At 37.9% G+C, this 22,188-nt stretch overlaps 1 protein-coding gene across 1 annotated transcript in view; it reads right to left on the bottom strand.

Annotated features, from left to right (window-relative positions):
* Positions 1-886: 886 nt before the first annotated feature.
* Positions 887-22,188, bottom strand: part of LOC140845376 (centrosomal protein of 162 kDa-like) — an 88,045-nt gene continuing 66,743 nt past the window's right edge. Inside the window, 3 exon segments of the mRNA XM_073219456.1 lie at positions 887-1,268; positions 10,763-10,845; positions 19,274-19,415. Coding sequence (XP_073075557.1) covers positions 1,202-1,268; positions 10,763-10,845; positions 19,274-19,415 — 292 coding nt within the window. The 3' untranslated portion in view covers positions 887-1,201.

Genomic DNA, 22,188 nt, shown 5'->3' with positions numbered 1-22,188 from the left:
ATGATTTTGACAGTGCTTATGGATCATTAATCTGAATAGAACTGAACATTTGCCATGAACACAGCTCCACAACAGAATACAGAATTCTCATCACAATAGGATGCATGTCCCTGGAGTGATCATCCAGCTGATGTTCGCACCTCCTTGTGCTTCAGTTGTGTTTGTGCTCGGGATGGACGGCCTGCGGCTCTCCCGTCAGAAAGACAAAGGAAGGGATGGTTGCGGCTACGAACTAATAGCCTTGCAGATAAAAAATACACAAAAGCCCACTCAAATAATGACCAAAATAGTTTATATTATAACTTAAAATAAAAAATTGTCACAAGAAATAGCAAACTGTAACTAACGCTTTTTCTATCCTCTTAGGAAAAGGACATTAAAAATGCTGGACAATAGACATTAATTGCATTCCTTATATTTAATTTCCACATTTCACTTGCTACCCATAATTTCACCAAAATCGATTTCACCTGTCCTTTATAAAGTATTTTAGTTATTATTCTAGAATTGGATTTATTGGCATGTTGCTATTGAACACTTGGGATGTGGCTGGTCCAAACTGAGATATGCTGTAAATGTTAAATACACCAGATTTGAGAGACTTGGAATGAAAAAAAGAATGAAAAAATTCCATTTTTATATTGATATTTTAGAAAGATTACATAAATTATCAAAATTAACTTTATCTGTTTCTTTTTATCTTAAAAAGATAAATGTGGCTACCAGAAAAGTTAAAAATTACATGTGGTTCCATTATACTTTTATTGGATAGCAACTGGGCCAGAACACTTGAAAACAAAGTGGCCATATCTTTAACTTACTAGTATCTTTTATACTTACGTCTGCTTTTGGGATGGGATTGTAAAATAAAACAATCACACAAGTATGCGTGCCTTTTTCTAATGAACATATGTTAGTTTTTAAGTAGAGAAAGTAAAAATGTTCTGTTCTGTTTATAGTCTTAGAGTTACAGACAAAGACTTGCATTTAAGACACACAGCATAAAAGATTAAAACAATGAATAAACCAAATCCTCTTAGCGCTGGTAAAATACATTTTCACCTGATGGCGCGTACAGACGGGAGGCAACTAGAGGCAGGAGTGGAGCTCCGAGGGAACACGCGAGAGCTCACCTGCTTCCCGTGCGGACGTCACAGGTCTTGTTAAGTCATCATGGAAGCTCTGCTACTCAGGGGACCATTCATGTGACTGTGCACGCCACGTGCTCACATTCCTCCCCGTTTCCAAGAGAAAGAGGAGCTGCTTTTCTGTCACCGAGAATTAGGAATAAAAGTTAGTCAATGATGGCTGCATATCTGCGCTTTCCTTTCCTTAGCATGTGTCAATAAACTTTACTGGCTCTAATCATGGACATAAAGGGCCCTGTCCATAAATGATTTATAAAATGTGACTGGTTAATGATTTTCAGTAAGATAGCAGAGTGCTATTTTTTTCCTTATTGGTTAAGGGCAATTTGTCTTGAAATGTTCCTTTTGTGTTGGTTGCTTGTTGTGTTCAAAACTTCCTTCGAAACTGGCACAATCCCATCCACCATCCATCCCCAAGTCTTCCTGTGAGGCCCTGCGAGTCTCTAGGGACACTCTGGTGCCCTTGGGGCTGCTGCCGAAGCAGCGGGGACCCCCGCCCCCTGCTGGTGCAGCTCTCGGAGGACGTCTAATACGGAGTCCAGCTCTGTGCGGAACTTGTCCAGCTCACGATTCTTCAACTGGGCAAGTCTTTTCCACTTCTCGATTTCTTTGCTTTCTTCGGTTTCTACTACTTGCTGGGTTTGCTGTATGATCTTGGAATAGAAAGTCCCTTATTACCGTTGGAGTTCACAGTGGGGGTTGTTACAGAAGATCCTCTGAAAGTTGACTAAAGTAAAGGCAATTTGACTACCACAGCCATTTTAAATGACAAACTGCTGGGCTACATTCCAAAGGAAGGGGACCGGGACATTCCCCTGCCCCAGCCTGCAGGCTGGAGACACAAGGACTGCAAGGATGTTCGCTGAGTCCCTTGAAACTCAAGATAAGCACCAGCCTGTGCTTACATGCCCCTGCACGTAGCCCTTTCCCCATCCCGATAAGAGCCAGCCTAACAGGTCTGCAGTGGCCACTTCTGTGCAGCAACCAAGTGAATGCCATCCACTGTTCCGTAAGTAACCCCTTAATAAAACTCACTCACTCACCAAGCTGGGCTAGTCTGAGTCACTTTTTGGCCTGTTAGTTCCCTCACAACTAAGGGGAAGGGGCTTCTTTTACATCTCCCCAAGAAATTCACAAAGTGGGCAAAGTACATTTAAGAGATTGCAAAGAGCTACAGTGGGACAACGCCGACTATGGTAAACCAGTGACTGGTGTATCAGAGGAGGGGAGGGAGGAGAGGGCGCCTTATTAACAGGCTCCCCCTGTGTCTGAAAAGGTTTGCAGGTGAAGAGGGTAGGAATTGGGAAATCTAGTATCCAATTCAGATAGAGTTTTACAGTCTTTTTGAAAAAAGCATTTAAAGCATCAGAAAATTTTAATACCTTCGTATTAATCCAAACATCCCTAAGATGCTGTTCCTCCTAAAAATGGCACTTGAGATGCTGTCAAGACACATTATAGCACCAGAAATAATGATAAAACCACATATGTAGCATCATCATGCGCCAGGTTTGGTTTTAAGCATTTTACATGTATCGAGTCATTTAATTTTGACAACATACTAGGTATAGATTCTGTGTACTTATCCCCATTTAACAGGTAGGGAAATGGAGACACAGGTAAGTTAAAAGAAAAATTTTATTGCCCAATGTTCACACACAACCCACAGGAAGCAGATTCAGGATTCACACCCAGGCAACCTGGAGAGTCCTTTGTCTTGACTACTACACTAGACCGCCTTGCTTATGTGGATCTGCTTTTTTCAACTGTGAAATGAGCATCCCCTCATTTCAGTTTTAGTTTTTTCAGAAACCTCCACACTGCTTTCAATAGTGGCTATATAAATTTACCACCAACAGTGCACAAGCGTTCCTTTTCCTATACACTTTTGCTGATACTTGCTATTTTTGTCTTTTTGATGATAGCTCTTCTAACAGGTGTGAGGTGGTGTCCCATTGTGGGTTTAATTTGCACTTTCCTAATGATTAGTAATGTGGAACTCCTCTTCATGTATCTGTTGGACATTTAGATATCTTCTTTGGAAAAATATCTGTTCAGGTCCTTTGCCCATTTAAAAATGCATATATATATATTTGCAGTTGAATTATGAGTGCCTTGTATATTTTGTATATTAACCCCTTATCTCATTTGTGACTTTTAAATATTTTCTCAGTTCATAGGTTGCATTTTTCATATATTGATTTTCTGTTCATGCAAATACTTTTTAGTTTGATGTATTCCCAGTTGTTTATTTTTGTTTTGTTGCTTTTAGGTGTCATACCCAAAAAACCATTGCTAAGACCCAGGTCAAGGAGCTTTTTTTCTGTGTTTTCTTCTAGGGGTTATATGATTTCAGGTCTTAGATTTAAGTCTGTAATCCATTTTGAATTAATTTTTGTGAGTTGTGTAAGATAGGGGTCCACTTTCTTTTGTGTGTGAATATCAAATTTTATCAGAACCTTTTATTGAAGAGACTGTCTTTTCTTCATTGGGTATTTTTGGTTTCCTTGTCAAATATTAGTTGACTGTATATGGATGGTTTTTCTCCTGGGCTCTTGATTCTGTTCCATTGGTCTATGTGTCTGCTTCTAACACCAGTACCACACTGTTTTGATCACTATAGCTTTGATTATATTTTAAAATTAGGAAGTCTGAGGCTTCCAGTTTTGTTCTTTCTCAGGATTGTTCTGGCTATTCAGGGTCTTTTGTGGTTACAAATTTAGAATTGTTTCTTCTATTATTGTACAAAATGACACTGGAATCTTGATAGGGAATGCACTGAATTTATAGCTGGAGTTGGACATTTTAACAATATTGATTCTTCCAATCCATGAATATGGGACACCTATCCAGTAATTTTTATCTACTTCAATTTCTTTCACAATGTCTCATGCAGCTCTTTTATCTTCTTGGATATACATTTATTCCCAAGCAGTTCATTGTTTATGATGCTTCTATAAATGGGATTTTCTTTTTCAGATAATTTGTTACTATATAGAAACAGTATGACTTTTGTATATTGATTTATATACCCTGTAATTTCACTGAATTTGTTGACTAACCAAATTTTTGGTGGAGTCTTTATGACTTTCAATATATAAAATCATGTCATCTGCAAATAGAGACAATTTTACCTTTTCCTTTTCAATTTTGGTGCCTTTCATTTCTTTTTTTTGCTTGATTGATCTGGCTAGGACATCAAGTACTATGTTGAATATGAGTGATTAGAGTGAGCACCCTTGTCGTATTTCTGATCTTAGAGGAAAAGCTTTCAAATTTTTACCACTGAGTATGACGTTAGTTGTGTCTTACTATATATGGCCTTTATTATGTCTAGGTACATTCTTTATATACCTAATCTGTTGAAAGTTTTATCATGAATGGATATTGAATTTTCTAACAGGCTCTTTCTGCATTTATTGAGTAGACAAGACTTTGTCATTCTAGCAATTTGATGTTATCACATTTACTTATTGGCATATGTTAAATCATTGTTACATCTCAGGAATGAACCACACTTGATCATGTTGTACAATCCTTTTAACATGCTGTTGAATTTCATTTGCTAATTTTTTTTGAGAATTTTTACATCTATATTCATAAGGGATACTGGCCTCTGGTTTTCTTTTTTGGTAGTGTCCTTATCTGGCTTTATTATGAGGGAATGCTGACCTTGTAAAATATGTTTGGTAATGTTCACTCCTCTTCTACTTTGGAAGAGTTTGGGAAGGGCTGATACTAATTTTTCTTTAAAAGTTTGTTAGAATTTACCAGTGAAGCCATTTGGTCTTAAGTTTTTCTTTGTTGGGAATTTTCGATTACTGATTCAGTCTCTTTACTAGTCTATTCAGATTTTCTAGATTTTCTATTTCTTCCTTATTCATTATTGACGAGTTGTATGTTTCTAGAACTTACCTCTGTCTTTTAGGCTGCCCAGCTTGTTGACATATAGTTTTCATAGTAGTCTCCTATGACCCTTTGTATTTCTGTAGTATCAATTGTAATATCTCCTTTTTCACTTGCATTTTGAGAGTTCCCCCTTTTCTCTTGGTTAGTCTAGCTAATGGCTTGTCAATTTTATTCAACTTTTTGAAGAACCAACTTAATTTTGTTAAACTTTTCTATTATTTTCCTGTCCTGTATTTAATCTTGGTTTCCTTCTTTTTGCTTTGTTAGTTTACAACGTGTTGTTAGGTTGTTTGAAGTCTTTCTTGTTTTTTGATGTGTGCATTTATCACTGTAACCTTCCCTCTCAGAACTGCTTTTGTTGTGTTCTGTAAGTCTTGGTATATTGTGTTTCCAATTTCATTTGTCTCAAAATGCTCTTTAATTTCATTTTTAATTTCTTCTTTGATCCACTGGTTGTTCAGGAGAGTGTTGCTTAATTTCCGTGTATTTGTGAGTTTTCCTCATTATTGATTTGTTTCATGCCACTGTGGTCAAAGAAGGTACTTGATATGATTTTCATTTTCCCAAATTTGATCAGACTTGTTTTGTGGCCTAACATACTATCTATCCTAGAAAATGTTCCATATGTGCTAGAGAATATGTATTCTATTATTGATGGAAATGTACTGTATATGTCTGTTAGGTCCATTTTTTAGACTGTTGTTCAAATCCCACTATTTCTTTATTGATGCTCTGTCTAGATGATCTATTCATTGCTCAGACTGGGGAGGTACCCTACCATTGTATTGCTGTTCATTTATCCTTTTAATTCAATTAGTGTTTGTTTTATATATTTAGGTACTCTGATCTGGGTGCATATTTACAATTATCTTATTGATGTATTGACTACTTTATCATTACATACTTACCTTTTCTCTTCTTTTAGTTTAAAATTTTAATTTGCCTGAACCATAGCTACTATTGCCTTTTTTTGATTACCATTTGCTTGAAATATCTTTTTTCAGTTTTTTCACTCTCTATGTGTGTCTTTAAAGCTATAATGAGTCTTTCAGCTTTACACCATTATGATGTTAGCATTGGGTTTTGTTGTATGTGGCCTTTACTGTACTGAGGTATATTCACTCTGTACCCACTTTGTTGAGTTTTTATTATGAGTGGATGTTAATTTTGTCAAATGTTTTTCTGCATCTATTGAAATGATGCAGTTTTATCTTTCCTTTTGTTAATGTGGTGTATCACATTGATTTACAGATGTTGAACCGTCCATGTATATCTGGAATAAGTTCCACATGATTATGGTATGTGATCCTTTCAATGTATTGTTGGATTCAGTTTGCTAATATTCAAGATTTTTGCATGTATGTTCATCAGGAATGTTGGCCTATAGTTTTCTTTTCTAATAGTGTGCTTGCCTGGTTGGTATCAGGGTAATGCTGACCTCACAGAATGAGTTTGGAATTTTTCCTTCCTCTTCAATTTTTCTGGAATAGCTTGAGAAGGATGGGCATTGACTCTCCTTTAAATGTTTGGTAGAATTCTGTGAAATACTGTGTGGTCCTGGTGTTTTTTTTTTAATTTAAAAAATACTGCTGCAATTTCATTACTAGTAATCTGTCTGTTCGAATTTTCTATTTCTTCCTGGTTCAGTCTTGGGAGATTGCGTATTTCTAGGAATTTATCCATTTCTTCTAGATTGTCCAATTTGTTGGAATATTATTTTTCATAGAAATCTCTCATAAATATTTGCATTTCTATAGTGTCAGTCTTTTTTCATTTTATTTATTAGTGTCCCCTTTTTTTCTTGATGAGTCTAGTGAAAGGTTTTTCTACTTTATCTTTTCAAAGAGCAAGCTCTTAGTTTCATTGATTCTTTCTATTATTTTTTTAGTCTATTTCATTTATTTCTGTTTCAATATTTATTATTTCCTTCCTTCTGTTAACTGGCCTTGTTTGTTCTTTTTCTAGTTCCTTTTGGTGTAGGGTTAGATTGAGATTTTTCTTGTTTCTTGAAGTAGGTCTGTATTATAAACTTCCCTTATAGAACTGCTTTTGCTGAATCCCATTTACAAGTTGCCTATTTTTAATATTGAGTACCCATAACAAATTGATGTAGTTAAGGCTATTTTAATATGCTTATTTTTTAACTTTTAACCTAGAGTACTAAGTGAATTATGTGTTACCACTATAACAGTAGAGAATCTGACTTTGACAATTTTTACTATTACTATTCACTTTTATACCCACATTTATGATTTTACTGTTAAATAGCATCTTTTCATTTTCACTTGTTGACAATTATAATGTTTCTTGGTCTAGCACTTTTTAAGTTCAATCCTTTTGTATTCCTCTGGGCCTCATGAATCTGGATATCCATGTTTTTCCCATTTTGGAAGTTTCATTATTACCTTAAATATGCTTTCTGCTCTTGTCCTTTTCCCTGTCTGGGATTTCTGTAATGGGGATAGTTTGTTCTGATGGTGCCTCCATAAGTTCTGTGAGATGTCCTCACTTTTTCACTCTTTGCCTTTTTTGTTCCTCTGACTGGTAATTTCAAATGACCTTTCTTTTGTTAGGTCAAATCTTCTGTTGAAGCTGTCCTTTGAATTCCTATTTTGTCATTGTATTCTTCAGCTCTAGGATATTTTTTTTTTTTATGTTTTGCAGTTTTTTATTGAACTTGTTTTTGCTCATGCATTATTTTTCTAATTTTGTTTAGGAAGTTGTCTTTCTGAGTGTTCTTATAGTGCACTAAACTTCACTAAAAGGATTATTCTGAATTGTCAGAACAGTCCACAGATCTCCATTTTGTTATGAATAGTTATTAGATCTTTATTAGCTTCCCTTGATGGTGTCATGTTTACCAGATTTTTCATGACCCCTGAGTTGATATCTGTGCATTTAACTGGTCTCCTCTTCTGGACGTTACACATTTGTGTCCACAGACAGTCCTTTGCCAGTCAGCTCAGCTCAGGGTTTTGGACAGGGCACAGCTGGTGGCATTCCTGGGCAGGTGGGGCTGTCTACTCTACTGGGGTCTCTTTTTTGGATGAGGCTGCTGCCTGAGCACTGAGGAGAGGGGGATGCTGGCAGCTGGGAACAGCTGGGTAGGACTGGTAGCTTGGTTTGCTGCCCAAGCACTGCTATAGGATGTGCTCTACAGGTATCTGGATTCTCTAGTCAGGCTTTCTAGTTGGGTACCGCTGGGCACTATACTCCACAGTACATGGGGCTAGGAATTAGCTTCCTTTCCCAAGGTGGGCACTGATCTTTGTTTGGGGACCCAAATCAGGTAGAACTGTGGACAAAGAACCCTGGACAGATGGTGTTACTAAGTAAATTGGCTTAACTCTTCAGACAGGCAGACCTGCTGGCTGGGCTTTCTGCACAAATGCCATTGTAAAAAGCTGTAGGATGGGCTATGGGCTTCTTGGTTAAATGTGATGGGAGGCTGTATTCAGCAATGGATGGGATGATTAATTAGCTTCCCCGTCCAAGCACAGTGGCTGAACTGGCTCCAAGGCTGGCGGGTGCTGTTGTTTGGGTCCTGAATGAGGCAAACTGCTCACCGACTCCCAGTAGCTTGGTTTGCTCCCAGTAGTCTTGGTTCTGGCCACCGTCTTGGTTCTGCAGTGGATGCAGCACTGGTTCTCTCTCTACTTTGATACAGCTTTGAGGAGGGCCTCAGGCTACCAAGACCTGAGTGGTGCTTGCTGTAACCTCTGTGCCCCTTTTTGATCACAATTTGATGTCCCGTGGTCAAGCTTCACAGATTCTTCCTGAAACTCCTATAATTTGAGAAATGAGTGGGGCTTCTGGGAAGCAACCCATAATGGTGGGTGAGCTCAGTGTTAACCCTGGGCTCTCTTTTTTCCCACTGGAGAAACTGTAGGTTCCTGGGAGCCCCTGTTGCAGTGCTGTGCTAGCCGGGTGAGGAGGATGCCTTCAGCATGTGGACACTCCTCTTACCCTTCTAATGCCGTCCTTCTTGGTCTCTGTGCTCCAAGTGGGTGCTGCAGCCACACCTCTGTGTCCGGGATTTTCACAGGTGTGTCTTCTCTATGCTAGTTGGTCTTCTTGTGAGGGAGACTGAAGTCAGGAATGATCTATGGGGACATCTTGATGACATCCTAATTTAGCGTTTTACCATGTTGTATATGAAACACATCTATCACCTTCTCTATAAATGTCCTACAAGGATGTCCTACAAGTCCTACTACATTTTTGCTTAGGCAAATAAAAGCCAATTTTGTAGACCATATTGAAATTATATATTTAAGATATACATGTATTTGTTGAAAAATCCTGTATATATTTTAGAATTGTACTGTGTACTATATAACTTATTTGTGTACATATTAGTTGTATTTATAACAAGACTATAACAATTATTGGTGATAAAACTATAATAAAGTATGTGCTTATAACAAGTAAAAAGGTAATGTTAAACAAATTTATCAACTTATAACCATTTTCTAGAACAGGAATTACAAAGTCCTATACACATACAGGTGTGTCTGTTGAAATGGTGATGCACTATGATGCCTCAGTTCTGCTAAGGCTGATGTTTTCTTGGTATTCCATGTTTTTAAGAGAAGTCCACAAATAAAAGTCCAAGAGTAAGAATGAGAAATCAGTTACAATAATTTCTTTGTTCTCCATTTTATATTTCAAAGTTCCTATAATGATGAAAAGCTACAATCTTGATATGATTTAATAGAACTAGGGTTTCTCGGTGGACCTCAGGTCAACCATAAAGCTTTGCATGTATATATTTTTTATTTTCAAAGAATATATAAATTTATACTGTTACAGATGGAACATTTTTGTGTGTCCCCACTCGCATTCATCTATTGAAGCTGCAACCTACAGTGTGGCCACATTTAGGGTAAGGAACTAATTAAAGTTAACTGAAGCAATAAGGGTGGGGCCCTGATCAGAGTGCAGTAGTGTCCTTGTAAGCAAATGCATCAGAGAATTCTTTCTTTATTCCCCTCCCCCAGCCTGCAGTCCACACACATAGGCAGGGCCACCTGCAAATCAAAGAGGAGAGTTCTCACTGGAAACTGAGTCAGCTGTAACCTTGATCTAGGACTTACAGCCTCAGAACTGTGAGAAGTGTTATTTCTATTGTTTAAGCCACCCACTTTATTATACTTTGTTGTGGCAGTCCAAGCAGGTTAATACACTGTTTATGTGAAGCTAATAACAGCGCCAAGGCTGGCACCTAAAAATAAATCATGTCCTTAGTTCTGCTATTTTTAATTTCTATTAATTAATTTGTTTGTAATTAAGTGCAGTAATCATACTACTAGTGGTAGGCACATATTATTTTTAATGATCACATTTTAATGTAAATTGATTTCTTACAAACATTTATTGAAATCACTTGAATATGGAACATGTTTCCCAAACAAAGCCCTGTTCCCAGGGTTTAAATGCCAAACTTTTTAAGTACCAATCAATAATTAAGAAAGAACATGATACAAGTTGCTTCTCTATTTTTCCAGATAAAAGGCATACCAATATTTAGGTATTTGAGATTTAAAGTCTTATTTTGTCTCAAAACGTATACATTTATTTTTTTTATAAACTCAATACCCAATAGAAACAATAAGAAGTTTGCTAGGGATGACAATACTATAGCAAGCTAGAGATACTTAAAAGTGGTGAATTTTATAATATGTAAATGTGATTTACTACTTTACCTGTTGAAGTTTCTGCTCTCTTTGTTCATGTCTGGTGTATGGTTTTCTTTGGCTTCTTTCAATTCCTCTAAGAGTTCTGCTATCTAAAATTGAGGTAAGAAGTAAATGAAAAACTATGATAAGGAAGTAATTTTTTAACAGGTAGTCTTAAGGGGTAAAAATGTTCATCACCTCTTCTCTGTATAAACTTCTCTAGATAAGAGGTTTATTGTTACAAAGGTATCTTGAGTAGTTAGAATAATTAATAGCTTTCATTCCATACATCTAGGAAGTAAAGGTTCATCCTAGCCCTGAAATGACCTCATGTTCCAAAAGTTTCCAGATGACTGGACTGCCTTCTCCCTCCCACATATAGCAGGCTAGTTATGGCACTCAAAATGAAGTTGGGCATTCTCTTTGCTGTATTCAGCTTTGCCATAAAGTGTTTAATAGGTGATTACTTTTGGGATTAAATAACACATTGAAAGCACCCAACACACAGAAGGAATTCAAAAACTATGGATCCTTCTTTAGTCCACTCCGTATAATTCTATTTGCAATTCTCTTCTAGATCTTATTGCTATAATTTATAATAATTCACTCCACAAATAAATGTATGTGTATAAAGTAGAGATAATGAAGTACTGAACTCTTTCTGTGCTGGTTGCTGTTTAGGTCGTGAGGATGCAGACACTAAAGACACAGTCCCTGTCTTCATGGAGGGTTGGTGTAGTGCAGTACCTCCTTTTTTATACCATGGCTCACAGAGAAAATGGTAATATTTTGGGGCACCAGGAGTAAAATGGAGAAGATGTGAGGAATCTCTAAATTGGGTTTAGTGAAACAATCAATTGCATTTTCTTTATGCTATATAATTATGATAATTTGGTAATTGTTAACATCAAAAGACAAAGTAAAAAACAAGCAAATGAAAATGGTTAAAATGAACAAATTCAATGTTTTATCTAATAACAATAACAGTAAAAAACAAAATAAAAAACCCCACAAACTTCTCCTAAGTAAGTTAAAAAAATGTGAAAATACAAGCAAATTAAATCTTGTGAGTCAAGTCTAAATACTTTAAATGTGGAACATTCCCTAATGGCATCATCAGTGAAAAAAGAAACATGCAGATGTGAATTGGTATGGTTTGCAGAAGGGCCAGGGAGAGGCCTTACAGAACATGCTGTGGTGATGGGTGCTGGGTGTAAAAATCTTATATGCTAAAACAATGATTATTAAAAATTGTAGCTAAACAAAACAAAACAAAACAAAAGGATTATTGAACTAAGGAAGTTGTCAGAGGCATTGTCATACACATACTGGTCAAATATCAACTTTTCTGTCAACTTTACAAAGATTAAACGATTCTGAGTTTGTCATAAGAACACTTCCAGCTATTACTATCTCGTGATCCATAGGTAACCCACTCCTGGGACACCAGACGGGAAGTTCTAGCCCAGTGAGAGCAGTCAGATGGATAGGAATTCTCATCGGGTGCGCTACGGTGGAGAGATGGGGATGCGGGAGGGACACAGAACTTAAAGAGTGGAGGCCTGTTCACTGGACGCAGCTAGGTTTAAACTGGTTCTTAAATGACAAGTAGTACTAAGTCATGACATTATCATGTGCTTGGCACTATGCTATGTACTTTATACATGTTGTCTCAGTTACTTTTATTTATCAAACCTTACATTTATTGTCTGATTCCCCAAGTAAAGCATAAGCTCCATGAGAGCAGGCATTTGTCTACTTTGTTCTCAGTATTCCCACCACCTGTAGCTATGCATGACAGAGAGTGTTTAACAATTATTCATAAATTAATTAATGAATTCACCTTTCACTGATTATTCATTTGTAAATTACATAAATTTAGAAACTTGGTTCCAGACAAAGAGAAAATGTCCCTTCATTTGTACTCATTTAAAAGTAACTCTTAAGAGTATAAAGTTGAATATTTTTAAGAAAATCCTTGTAGTTCAGTGAATTTATTATTCTCTGGAGGTAAACGGGCAAACAGACAAAAAATGCATGATCAAAAATGCTTCCTGCTACTTGATACTACAGAAAACCTATGTGGTACCAAATGGCAACAGCCTGAATGTCCAAAGGGAAGGCACTGGTGAACTGTAATTGGGAGCCTGGGAGCTAGTATCAGAGGCCCTAGATTCTAATGCTGGCACTTCTACGTATTGATTGGTAAACCTCAGAGAAGTTATGTCATTTTTTGTAGTATCAATGTCTTCATCTATAAAAGGAGAATAACAACAATACTTTTGGGTTATGCTGAGAAGCACAGAGCACTTCACACAGTGCCTAGTACCTACTGAACAAATGTTTATTATTACTATTTGCCTATTATACAAATGTATAGCAAAAGTGGTAATAAAGACATATTAGATATAAAGATGGGATGGGTGATGTCATGATGGTGACATAGGTTATTCCTGCTCCCCTTCACAGGAACAGCTAACAGCTATTCATGGACAAGACACCACTACCAAGAGAATCCTGGAACACGAGGCTGGGGCTGAAGCACTCCTGCACCAGCCCGACCAAGACAGGCCATATTAGAAAAGTAGGAGCAGCAGCTGCGTGCTGCCCACACCGCCCCTCTGCCAGGCTGGTGACACCTCACCGACAGAGATCTCCCGAGCCTGTGGCTCCTCCAGGTGGACAGGAGAGCCCAGGATGGAGACCCAGCTCCGCAGCATGTGTTTTACTTCCTGGAAGCCCCAACTCTGGTCTTGCCCCATGGAGATTACGGGGGACTCCGTGAGGACTGACTACTGGGAGTCTGACTGTGATGGAGAAGTAGGGAGGGGCTGGTGAGAACCCTGGCACTGGGGTCATGGCAGACTGAGTTCCATGGCAGACCTGCAGCACCCGGACAGCGATCCCAACTGGCAGTTTTGCTCATGTGTAGAACCAAGTCAGTGGTGCCGTCTACAAGGTAGTGGGGTGAGGGTGTAGGTCTCCTGATCTGGGTCCTTGAATGAAGAGATTTGCCAGCCCTGGCTCCCGGTCTGTACCCTCCCAGGCATGTGAGCTAAGTCATGGTCTGGACCACTTCTAAGTGACGGTCGCAGCCCCACCTGACCAGGAAGTTGATGGAACATCTGGAAAGCTGAGTAGCCCAGCGACACTAGAGCAGAGTATGGATGTCAGAGCTGACAGTCTGCAGAGCAAAGCCAGTGACCTGTCTGGCCAGGGTATGTAGGCTGCTTGGCTGGGTCAGGACCACAGACAAAGAACGTCACTGGTATTGGAGCTGGGTCTCCCACGGCCTGAACCGGGAAGGAGACTGACTGAAGGCCCCCAACCACTGCTGCCTACAGCTCTCAGCCTGCCTGATCGCGGGTCCAACCGCAACACACGGGAAGCTGTGCAAACCTGCAACAGCCCTGCTTACAAAGCACCTGAAGAGAGCACAGACTCTCACTCACTCTGTCTGGCCAGAGAATGCACGGCACAGGTCTTGCCTGGTTTGGGTCTCCAAACACCCAGCTGAGCAGGCCTTGATGGGGCCCATAGCCCCACCTACTGCTGAATATAACCCTCAGTCATGAGAGGCTAGTGAGCCTGACCGGAGAACTCAGGCAACCAGGGTTTCCCACCAGTGGACAAAATTCAACCAAGAATTTCACACTAGGCCATCCTCCTCCTGCCTCACTTTGGCAGGGAACCGAGGCAGAAATCTCACCCAGCTGTGCTCAGCTGGCACCCCACTCACCCAGCCTGAGAGCCGGGGCAGTGGCCTCACCCAAAAACAGGCCCCCAGGGCACGCTCCTCCTGCCCAAGAATGTTACCAGCAGACTCACCTAGAAGCCCAAACTGAGCCGACTGGAAAGAACTGTCTCTGCCAAGTCAGACCTGTAACATATTAAAGAGAAGACTGGTTTCTCAAATATGCAGATAACGAAAAAGGAATCAAAGACCATAAAAATCTGGAAACCGCCATCAAGGTAAGTAATAAAGCTCCAGGAATCAACCATAAAGAAATGGACATCTATGAACTATCAAGGAACTGTTAAATTTAGAGAACAAGAACATACAGACAACTAAACAAAATTAGGAAAACAATACCTGAACAAAATGAGAAGTTTTACAAAGAAATCAAAACCATCAAAAACTCCAAAACAAGTTGAAATCCTCAAGCTGAAAATACAATGACTGGCCTAAAGAATCCAAGAGCGCCTGGACAGCAGACTCAACCATGTAGAAGACAAGAGCCCACAATCCAGAATACAGGCAATTTAAAATTGTCAGAGGAGCAAAAAGGAAAATAAAAATGGAGAAAGCCTATGGGGCTGAATGGACACAAATAAAAGAAACGATATCCACATTATGGTAATTCCAGAGGAAGAGAAAGAGTCAGAAAGTATACCTAAAGCAATAATGGCTGAAATGTCCCAAATCTGGGGAGAGAAGTGGATATCCAGATCTGTGAAGCCAACTGACCCCAAGGAGGTTGAACCTGAACAGGGCTACACGGAGACACACCATCATTGTCAGAAGTCAAAGACAAAGAATTTTGAAAGCAGCATGAGAAGAGGAAAAATTTATATACAAGGGAACTATCATAAGACTATCTGTGGATTTCTTAAATGAAGTGTTTCAGGGCAGAGAACTAGCTGACAGATTCAAAATATTGAAAGAAACTGTCAACCAAGAATTCTACACATAGGAAAGTTGTTCCTCAGAACTATAGGTTCTGAACAGACAAACGCTGCAAGAGCTCATCACCACTACACCTGCCTTACAAAGAGGGGATTCTTTGAGGGGAAATAAAAGAATGGTAACTAATGCTGCAAAAACTTAAGAAGGTAACGTGAAACTCATTGGTAATGGTATATATAGAGTAAGTTAGATTTTGTAATATGGTGATGGTGGGGCATAATTCATTTATAACTCTAAGAGTTAAACAACTGTGGTAATAATAACCATAGTTATAATAATCTGCTATTAAACGGTATAAAAGATATAAACCGTAACATCAATGACCTAAACTGGGAGAGGGAGAAGTACAAATGTGAAGTTTAGGAATTCTATTGAAGTTAACTTGTTACCAGCTTAAAAGAGGGTGTTATAATTTAAGATTACGTTACATATATTTTATGTAAGCCTCGTGGTAACCACATGGGAAAAACCTTAGTATTTACACAGATGACTATAAAGAAGTAAAAGCATACTGGTACCAAAATCAAAACACACCAAAAAATGGAAGGATATGAAACAAGAAACTAGAAAATAATGAACAAAATAGCAATGGCAAATTGTTACCTATCAGTAATTACTTTAAATTTAAAAGGATTAAAGTCTCCAGTTAAAAAAAAAACTCCCAAAATGGCAGGATAGATTTAAAAAAACAAACAAAAAACATGATCCAATGATAGACTGAGAGTGAAGGGATGGAAAAAGATATTCGAACAAATGGTATACAATAACAAAGCAGGTGTAGCCATACTTACATAAAACAGACTTTAAACTAAAAATGTAAAAACAGACAAAGGAGGTCATTATATAATGGCAAAGGGGTAAATCTTTGAAGAAGATACACCAATCATATCCATTATTTATGCATCCAACTTTGGAGCACCCACATATATAAAGCAAAAAATGAATGCTAGAAAGAAAAATAAACAGCAGTACAATAATAGTTGTGAACTTTAATACCTCACTCTTAACAATGGATAATCCACCCAGAAACAGAATAAGGAAACAGGAGACTTAAACATCATTATAAGCCAAATGAACATAACAGACATAGACAGAATATTCAATTCAGCAACAGTAGAAGACACATTCTTCTCAATCACACATAACATTTTTGAGAACAGAAAATATGTTAGGCCACAAAACAAGTTTTAGCAAATTCAAGAAGACTGAAATCATATCAAGTATCTTCTCTGACCATAATGGTATGAAACAAGAAATCAATGAGGCGAAACTCACAGACATATTAACATTTCATAATACAATTAGTTGGTTTGCTTGTGCTAATTTAATAAATCCCTTAGTAATAAAAAATGGTGTATATGCTTCAAAGAATAGAAAGCACAGCTTATCTGTTTTTTTGGACTTTCTATAAACAAAAGGATCTTAGAGTCATAAAAATGGTGTATTTGCAGGGAGATCTAATTCCTGTGGTGATACTGTCCTGGGTAATCCAGCATCACTGCCATGATTGCTTTACCTATTTCTTTACCAAATTAAATAGTGTAGTACTTAATGTAGAAATGACTTTAACCATTCAATTCCCCACTGCCCAGAAAATCTCAACAACAAACACAAATATATAAGTTAATCAGTTAAATATTTGAGCTTCATCTGGAGAAAGCATTATTTCCATAAATAAGTCACAAATATGTTCTTGACAGGTGACAGGTATTTTCAGGTTATATCTATTTCTGCATTTAAGTTAAACATTTATACAGAAAGATGAATATGATTGAAACAGTTAAGAAATGTTACGCTGGCTCAATATCTTGTTTATTTCTTACTTCTTTCTGTAGAATTTCTTCTTGAACTTGAGAAACTACAAGAGACTCCTGTTTACCCTGCAGCTCATTAACCTGATTTTGGAAATGCTTTATAAGTACCTAGGAAATTATGTTAGAAGTACAATGTAAATAAGTTTTTCCTTGAACATTATTTGAGACACAAAGAAAGCCAACTTTTTTTGTTCTAAAATATTAAAAAGATCTTAATATTTTTAAATGACCAAATTCAATGTCAGAAATAAACTGCCACAAGTATAAAGTCTGTTGAATTAATTAAACTCACAGAATAAATTTATTTTGTTTTTTTCAACATTTAACATAAAGCATCATATATATCACAAAGTAATGAATATAATCTATTTGGTTTCTTTAGTACTCTTCTTCTGAAGTTCCAAAAAAATATCTTTTAAAATAAACCTCCATAAAGTCCAAACATTTTGAAAGGTGACCAATTATCTTTGTAACACTGGACAATGTTTCTATTAAAGGGCAATTGACTGAATAAAGACAACATGAGCCTAATAATATCTGTCTTTTTTTAGAAATAACTGTCACTTGTATTTTTAGACAAAGAAACCAAAATTTATAAATACTTCCATCAAGAAACTGAAAAAACTTAGGGAACATTTTTATCTCTTATCTCTAATGCTTTTTAAAAAAATTACTATTTTTATGATCAGACTGTGCTGACTTTCATTTAACACACAATTTACCATGTTACACTTAAAACTGTGGGAAAGTAATCCTCAGGGCCCTCCAGCACAATGCCACCACTCCTCCTGCCTCTCCCGGACTGCTCCTCAGTCTGTAGTTGTTTGGTACAATGTTTACGCTGCCCACTACCATCCCACTCCTACGTGGGAAGAAGCTAGACAAGTTATTTGCAAAGCTGTATAATGGTTACTTTTGTAAAGCACTTTACATCTTTTTCATTAAAATATTCATTTTTCCGAGCTACTTGAAATTCAATTACGAACCTCATTACATTTCACCCTAAATACTCCAAATATTTCAACATGCATCCTTATAAGGGCATTTTCTCATAAAACCACAATAACATTTTTATACCTAAGAAAATTTATAATAATTTCAAAATATCTAATATCCAGTCCATATTTAAACTTCCCCAATTAAGGGATTTGTTTTTAATCAAGACTATTAAATAATTATTGATGAGAGAGGTGGTGGTAAGATAATTATTCTTGAAGTTTTTCCCCCTCAGCTTGTGTTTTACAATTAAAACCTACAGAAAAGAAGAGTACAATGAATATTCATATATTCTTCAACTTGATTTACAAACTGCTACCTTCTTGCCCTATGTGCTTTTTCCTTTTTCTTTTCTGGGGACATGATTTGAAAATAAGTTGGGGATATAAATTCTACTTTAATGCTGTGTTTTCACCTTGCTAACAAGCACAGAAGATGGACCAAACAGTAGATATTCATAGATATTCCAAGTAGATATATACACTAACCAAGATGGAAAATACATTTATTCAAGGAAATGTGGATGAGCTGTCAGCTACCCTGTGGTAATTCTTAGAGACTATGCTTCATAATACTAGAACTGTGACTACAACTGTGTCTATCCCTCTGTTCATTATTTTGTCCCCAGTGCCTGACTGTAGGCCCCGAATCATTATTTGTTTAATGAATGAAAAGTAATGGGGCAGGAATAACAACTAGGATAATTACTTGTCAGCTGGGACTTGGGAAGGAGGGAGATGGTTCAACATTCAAGTACCAAGGTCTTGACCATCCATTACAACTAACTTAGGAGAAGACCTGTTTGAGAAATGTAGGGACAAAATTGTAAAATCAGATATTTAAAGGGTATGATTTTAAAGTACAATAGTTAAGCATATGGTAATGGCATCTTGTCCTATTAACAAAAAGCCAATCATTTCACATTTCTATTACCAACCTCAAAAAAGTAAAGTAAAAAATATTTCCCAATTAAATAATGTTCGGTTAAGAGTCCTGAAAACAATCATGTTAAAGCCAAAGAAAGTTTGTTTAAGTCATTACCTCTTGAATTGCTAGTTTGCGATTTAATTCGGTTACTTTGGAAGAAGAATTTTCTAATGCATTTTGGCAAAGGAGTTTCTCTATTTCCCTCTGATGAGAGGCTTTGGGAGACGTGATGTGTGCTGCAGCATCTTCCTTGATCCTGTAGAGCAAATTAAAGAAAACCACACATAAAAGCAGCTCTTCAATTCAGTTAGCACAAAAATAGTATAAGAAGCCTGAAACTTAGAGAAGCAAAGGGAGAGCGTGCCCCAGTATTGTCCTGTGTGAGGAGCTTTATGCATTATTGCCTCTGAGTTCTTAGAAGCATTCCACGGGCTTGCTATTATTTGCTGAATTTTATAAGGACAAACTTGAGTTTACAAATGAGTGATGTACCTGGGGTCTAGATCACTAAACTGCAGAGTCAGGGTTCAAACCCAGCAGAGTTGGACCTCAGAATCTGGGCCTTCCATTTGACTCGTCTGGGGCTGAACTTTTGGAAGGAATTAAAGGTTCTAAATGTCTGCATGGATTTAAAGCAAAGGGCTTGACATTTTACCTTTTAAGATAAACTCAGATTTTTTTGTGCAGACTTTTATTTGGGTAACCTCAGTTCCCTACAGAATCTCCAATGCTTTGTCTCTAGGCAACATGCCTCAGTTCCTGGTCTATGCATATGACTCCAGGCTAGCTCCTGCGTCACAACAATACAGTGATTTTTATGGCGATTATCAGGGCCCAGGGTAATGTGCACGTAATTCATTTGTACCATTAAGTGTGAGAAACCATTGGTTTTTCTCTGTGACAAAATCTATGCACTCAGAGGCAGTTAGTAAATGGTAAAGTTCTGACTAAAGACTTGATACATTTCTTACAGAAAAACATTTTCTCTCTTACTGGGAAAATTATTTAAAAATGACAGGGTTTGAGACTCAAAACAGGTACTTAGTACGTCATTGTTGATATATATTAATATGGAAATTCTGAAACTACAAACAAATTTATCAATTCCTTACTTAACTATATGAATTATTTCTTCATGGAAACAGTGAGATTAGGGTCCTAAGAAGAGCATAAATAGCTAAAGCACCCATGATGTAACTGATTTAAAGTGAAAAAAACAGCCTAAAATTTTTTTTTCTTTAATTGATTTTATTTTTTACATAAAAAGTTCAGTAAAAATTGAATAAAGTAAAGTGATTTTAAGCAGTAAATCAATCTTATCAACATAGCACAAGACTGGCCGAAACCACAAGGCAGCTTGCTTTGGAATATTTACATGATGACAAATTAAACCTTGCAGGAAAACTTAAACTGTCCTTTCAAAGTCTTCCTGTGATCCTAGCATGGAGAGGCTAAAAGCAAAAAAAAAACAAAACAAAACAAAACAAAAAAACCCACAAAAACCAGGAAAAAACTAATTATTTTGAATATATTCACATATACATTAAAATATAATACAGATCATCAGGGTAACAGGTCATGGGGAGGGATGTGCATGGATCTGTGTTCTGACAGCACCGCCAAGGAGACCCAGGTTTGAGAGTGGGGTCAGGCCTGGCCCAGGTCTTAGAGAAAAGGGTCTTCCATAAGCCCTCGCCTCTGCTGGCCTCTAACAACCATACCCCAACAGCTCACAACCAGGGATCACTTGTTATAGATGGAGCTCATTTTTGTGGCTTTCAGTTGAAATCTGCAGGTTTGAATTCCCCAGGGCGATGTGTCATCAGTAGCACAGCCCTGACAGTAGGGTGGGGCAGAGAGGACCCACAGGACTTCTCCCCAGAGTCTGTCCCCCTTGGTCACCCATCCTCCCACCCTGGCCCCGTGAGTACATACCCCGCGAAAAGTAAAGCTGGGCCCAGCAACTGAAAAAATATGGTTATAAGCAGAGATGAGGAAGTTGGGAGGAGGACCTAGTTCACAGGTAGAAAAGATAATATTTGAGATACAAGAGGAAGAATTCAAAGGAAAAAATATATATATACACATATATATGAACCCAGGGAAGAGAACAAGCCTTGCAAAGTAAATCTAACGTCATGGCTCATAAACGGGGGGACTAGGAAAGATTACTCCTCACTTCTCAGGCCGCATTATTTGAGAAACACACTGACAATACTAAAAAAATTCCCAATTAAGTTTAGGACAATTTATAGGAAAAATCTTTATTTTAAATTATTTCTAGGAAAACATGTGATTCCTTCCAGACAGCTCCACTGCTACTATTGCATTCAGGACTAAAGAAACAAGGTTTCAGTTTGGAGGCAGTATAGTTGCCACGATGATTCAGTCGCGTGTGGCTGCGAATCAATCAGTAAGCATTTGTTGGGCGCTCCGGATGCTCATTCTGCTCCTACACCAGGTTGCAGAGTAAGTGTGATTTTATATCAGTTCCCGGGCGCTACAAGGCTGTGTGCGGACAGTGCTTTCTCGGTACACATCACAGGTCACCCAGGAGTCGGAAGTGGGAGCAGGACACTTCCTGCGAAGCTCAGGGAAGTATTTGGTGGAAGAAGTAGGGCTTGAAACATTCAAGAGGCAGCGAGTACAGTGAGCCCCACAGTGGAGTATTAGACCAGTGATGGGGACTCGTGACACCAGGCAGAGAAATTCAGTCTTGATTCTTCAGGAAGCTGGGAGTCAGTGGAGAACAGAGTAACTCAGACACAGGAGTGCTTAAAGAATACTAATGGTTTTTAAGCAAGACGAATGGGGGAGACAGCAACCAAAACCAAGGTGGTCAGGGTGGGGCACCGGCTGGCGTACTAGGGAGGCCGCTGCACTGTAGTTCAGAGGAAAGAAAGATGAGACCTATTTCTAAAGTACCCCATAAACTGAACCCAAGAAATGAAGGAAGTAAAGCTGCGCCTGGCAATTGAAAAAATATGGTTATAAACAGAGATGAGGAAGCTGGGAGGAGGACCTAGTTC

Source organism: Manis javanica, chromosome 13 (assembly GCF_040802235.1).
Source record: "Manis javanica isolate MJ-LG chromosome 13, MJ_LKY, whole genome shotgun sequence".
Lineage (NCBI taxonomy): Eukaryota > Metazoa > Chordata > Mammalia > Pholidota > Manidae > Manis > Manis javanica.
Note: the sequence above shows the minus strand (reverse complement) of the source record. Positions and strands in the feature narration are given on the sequence as shown.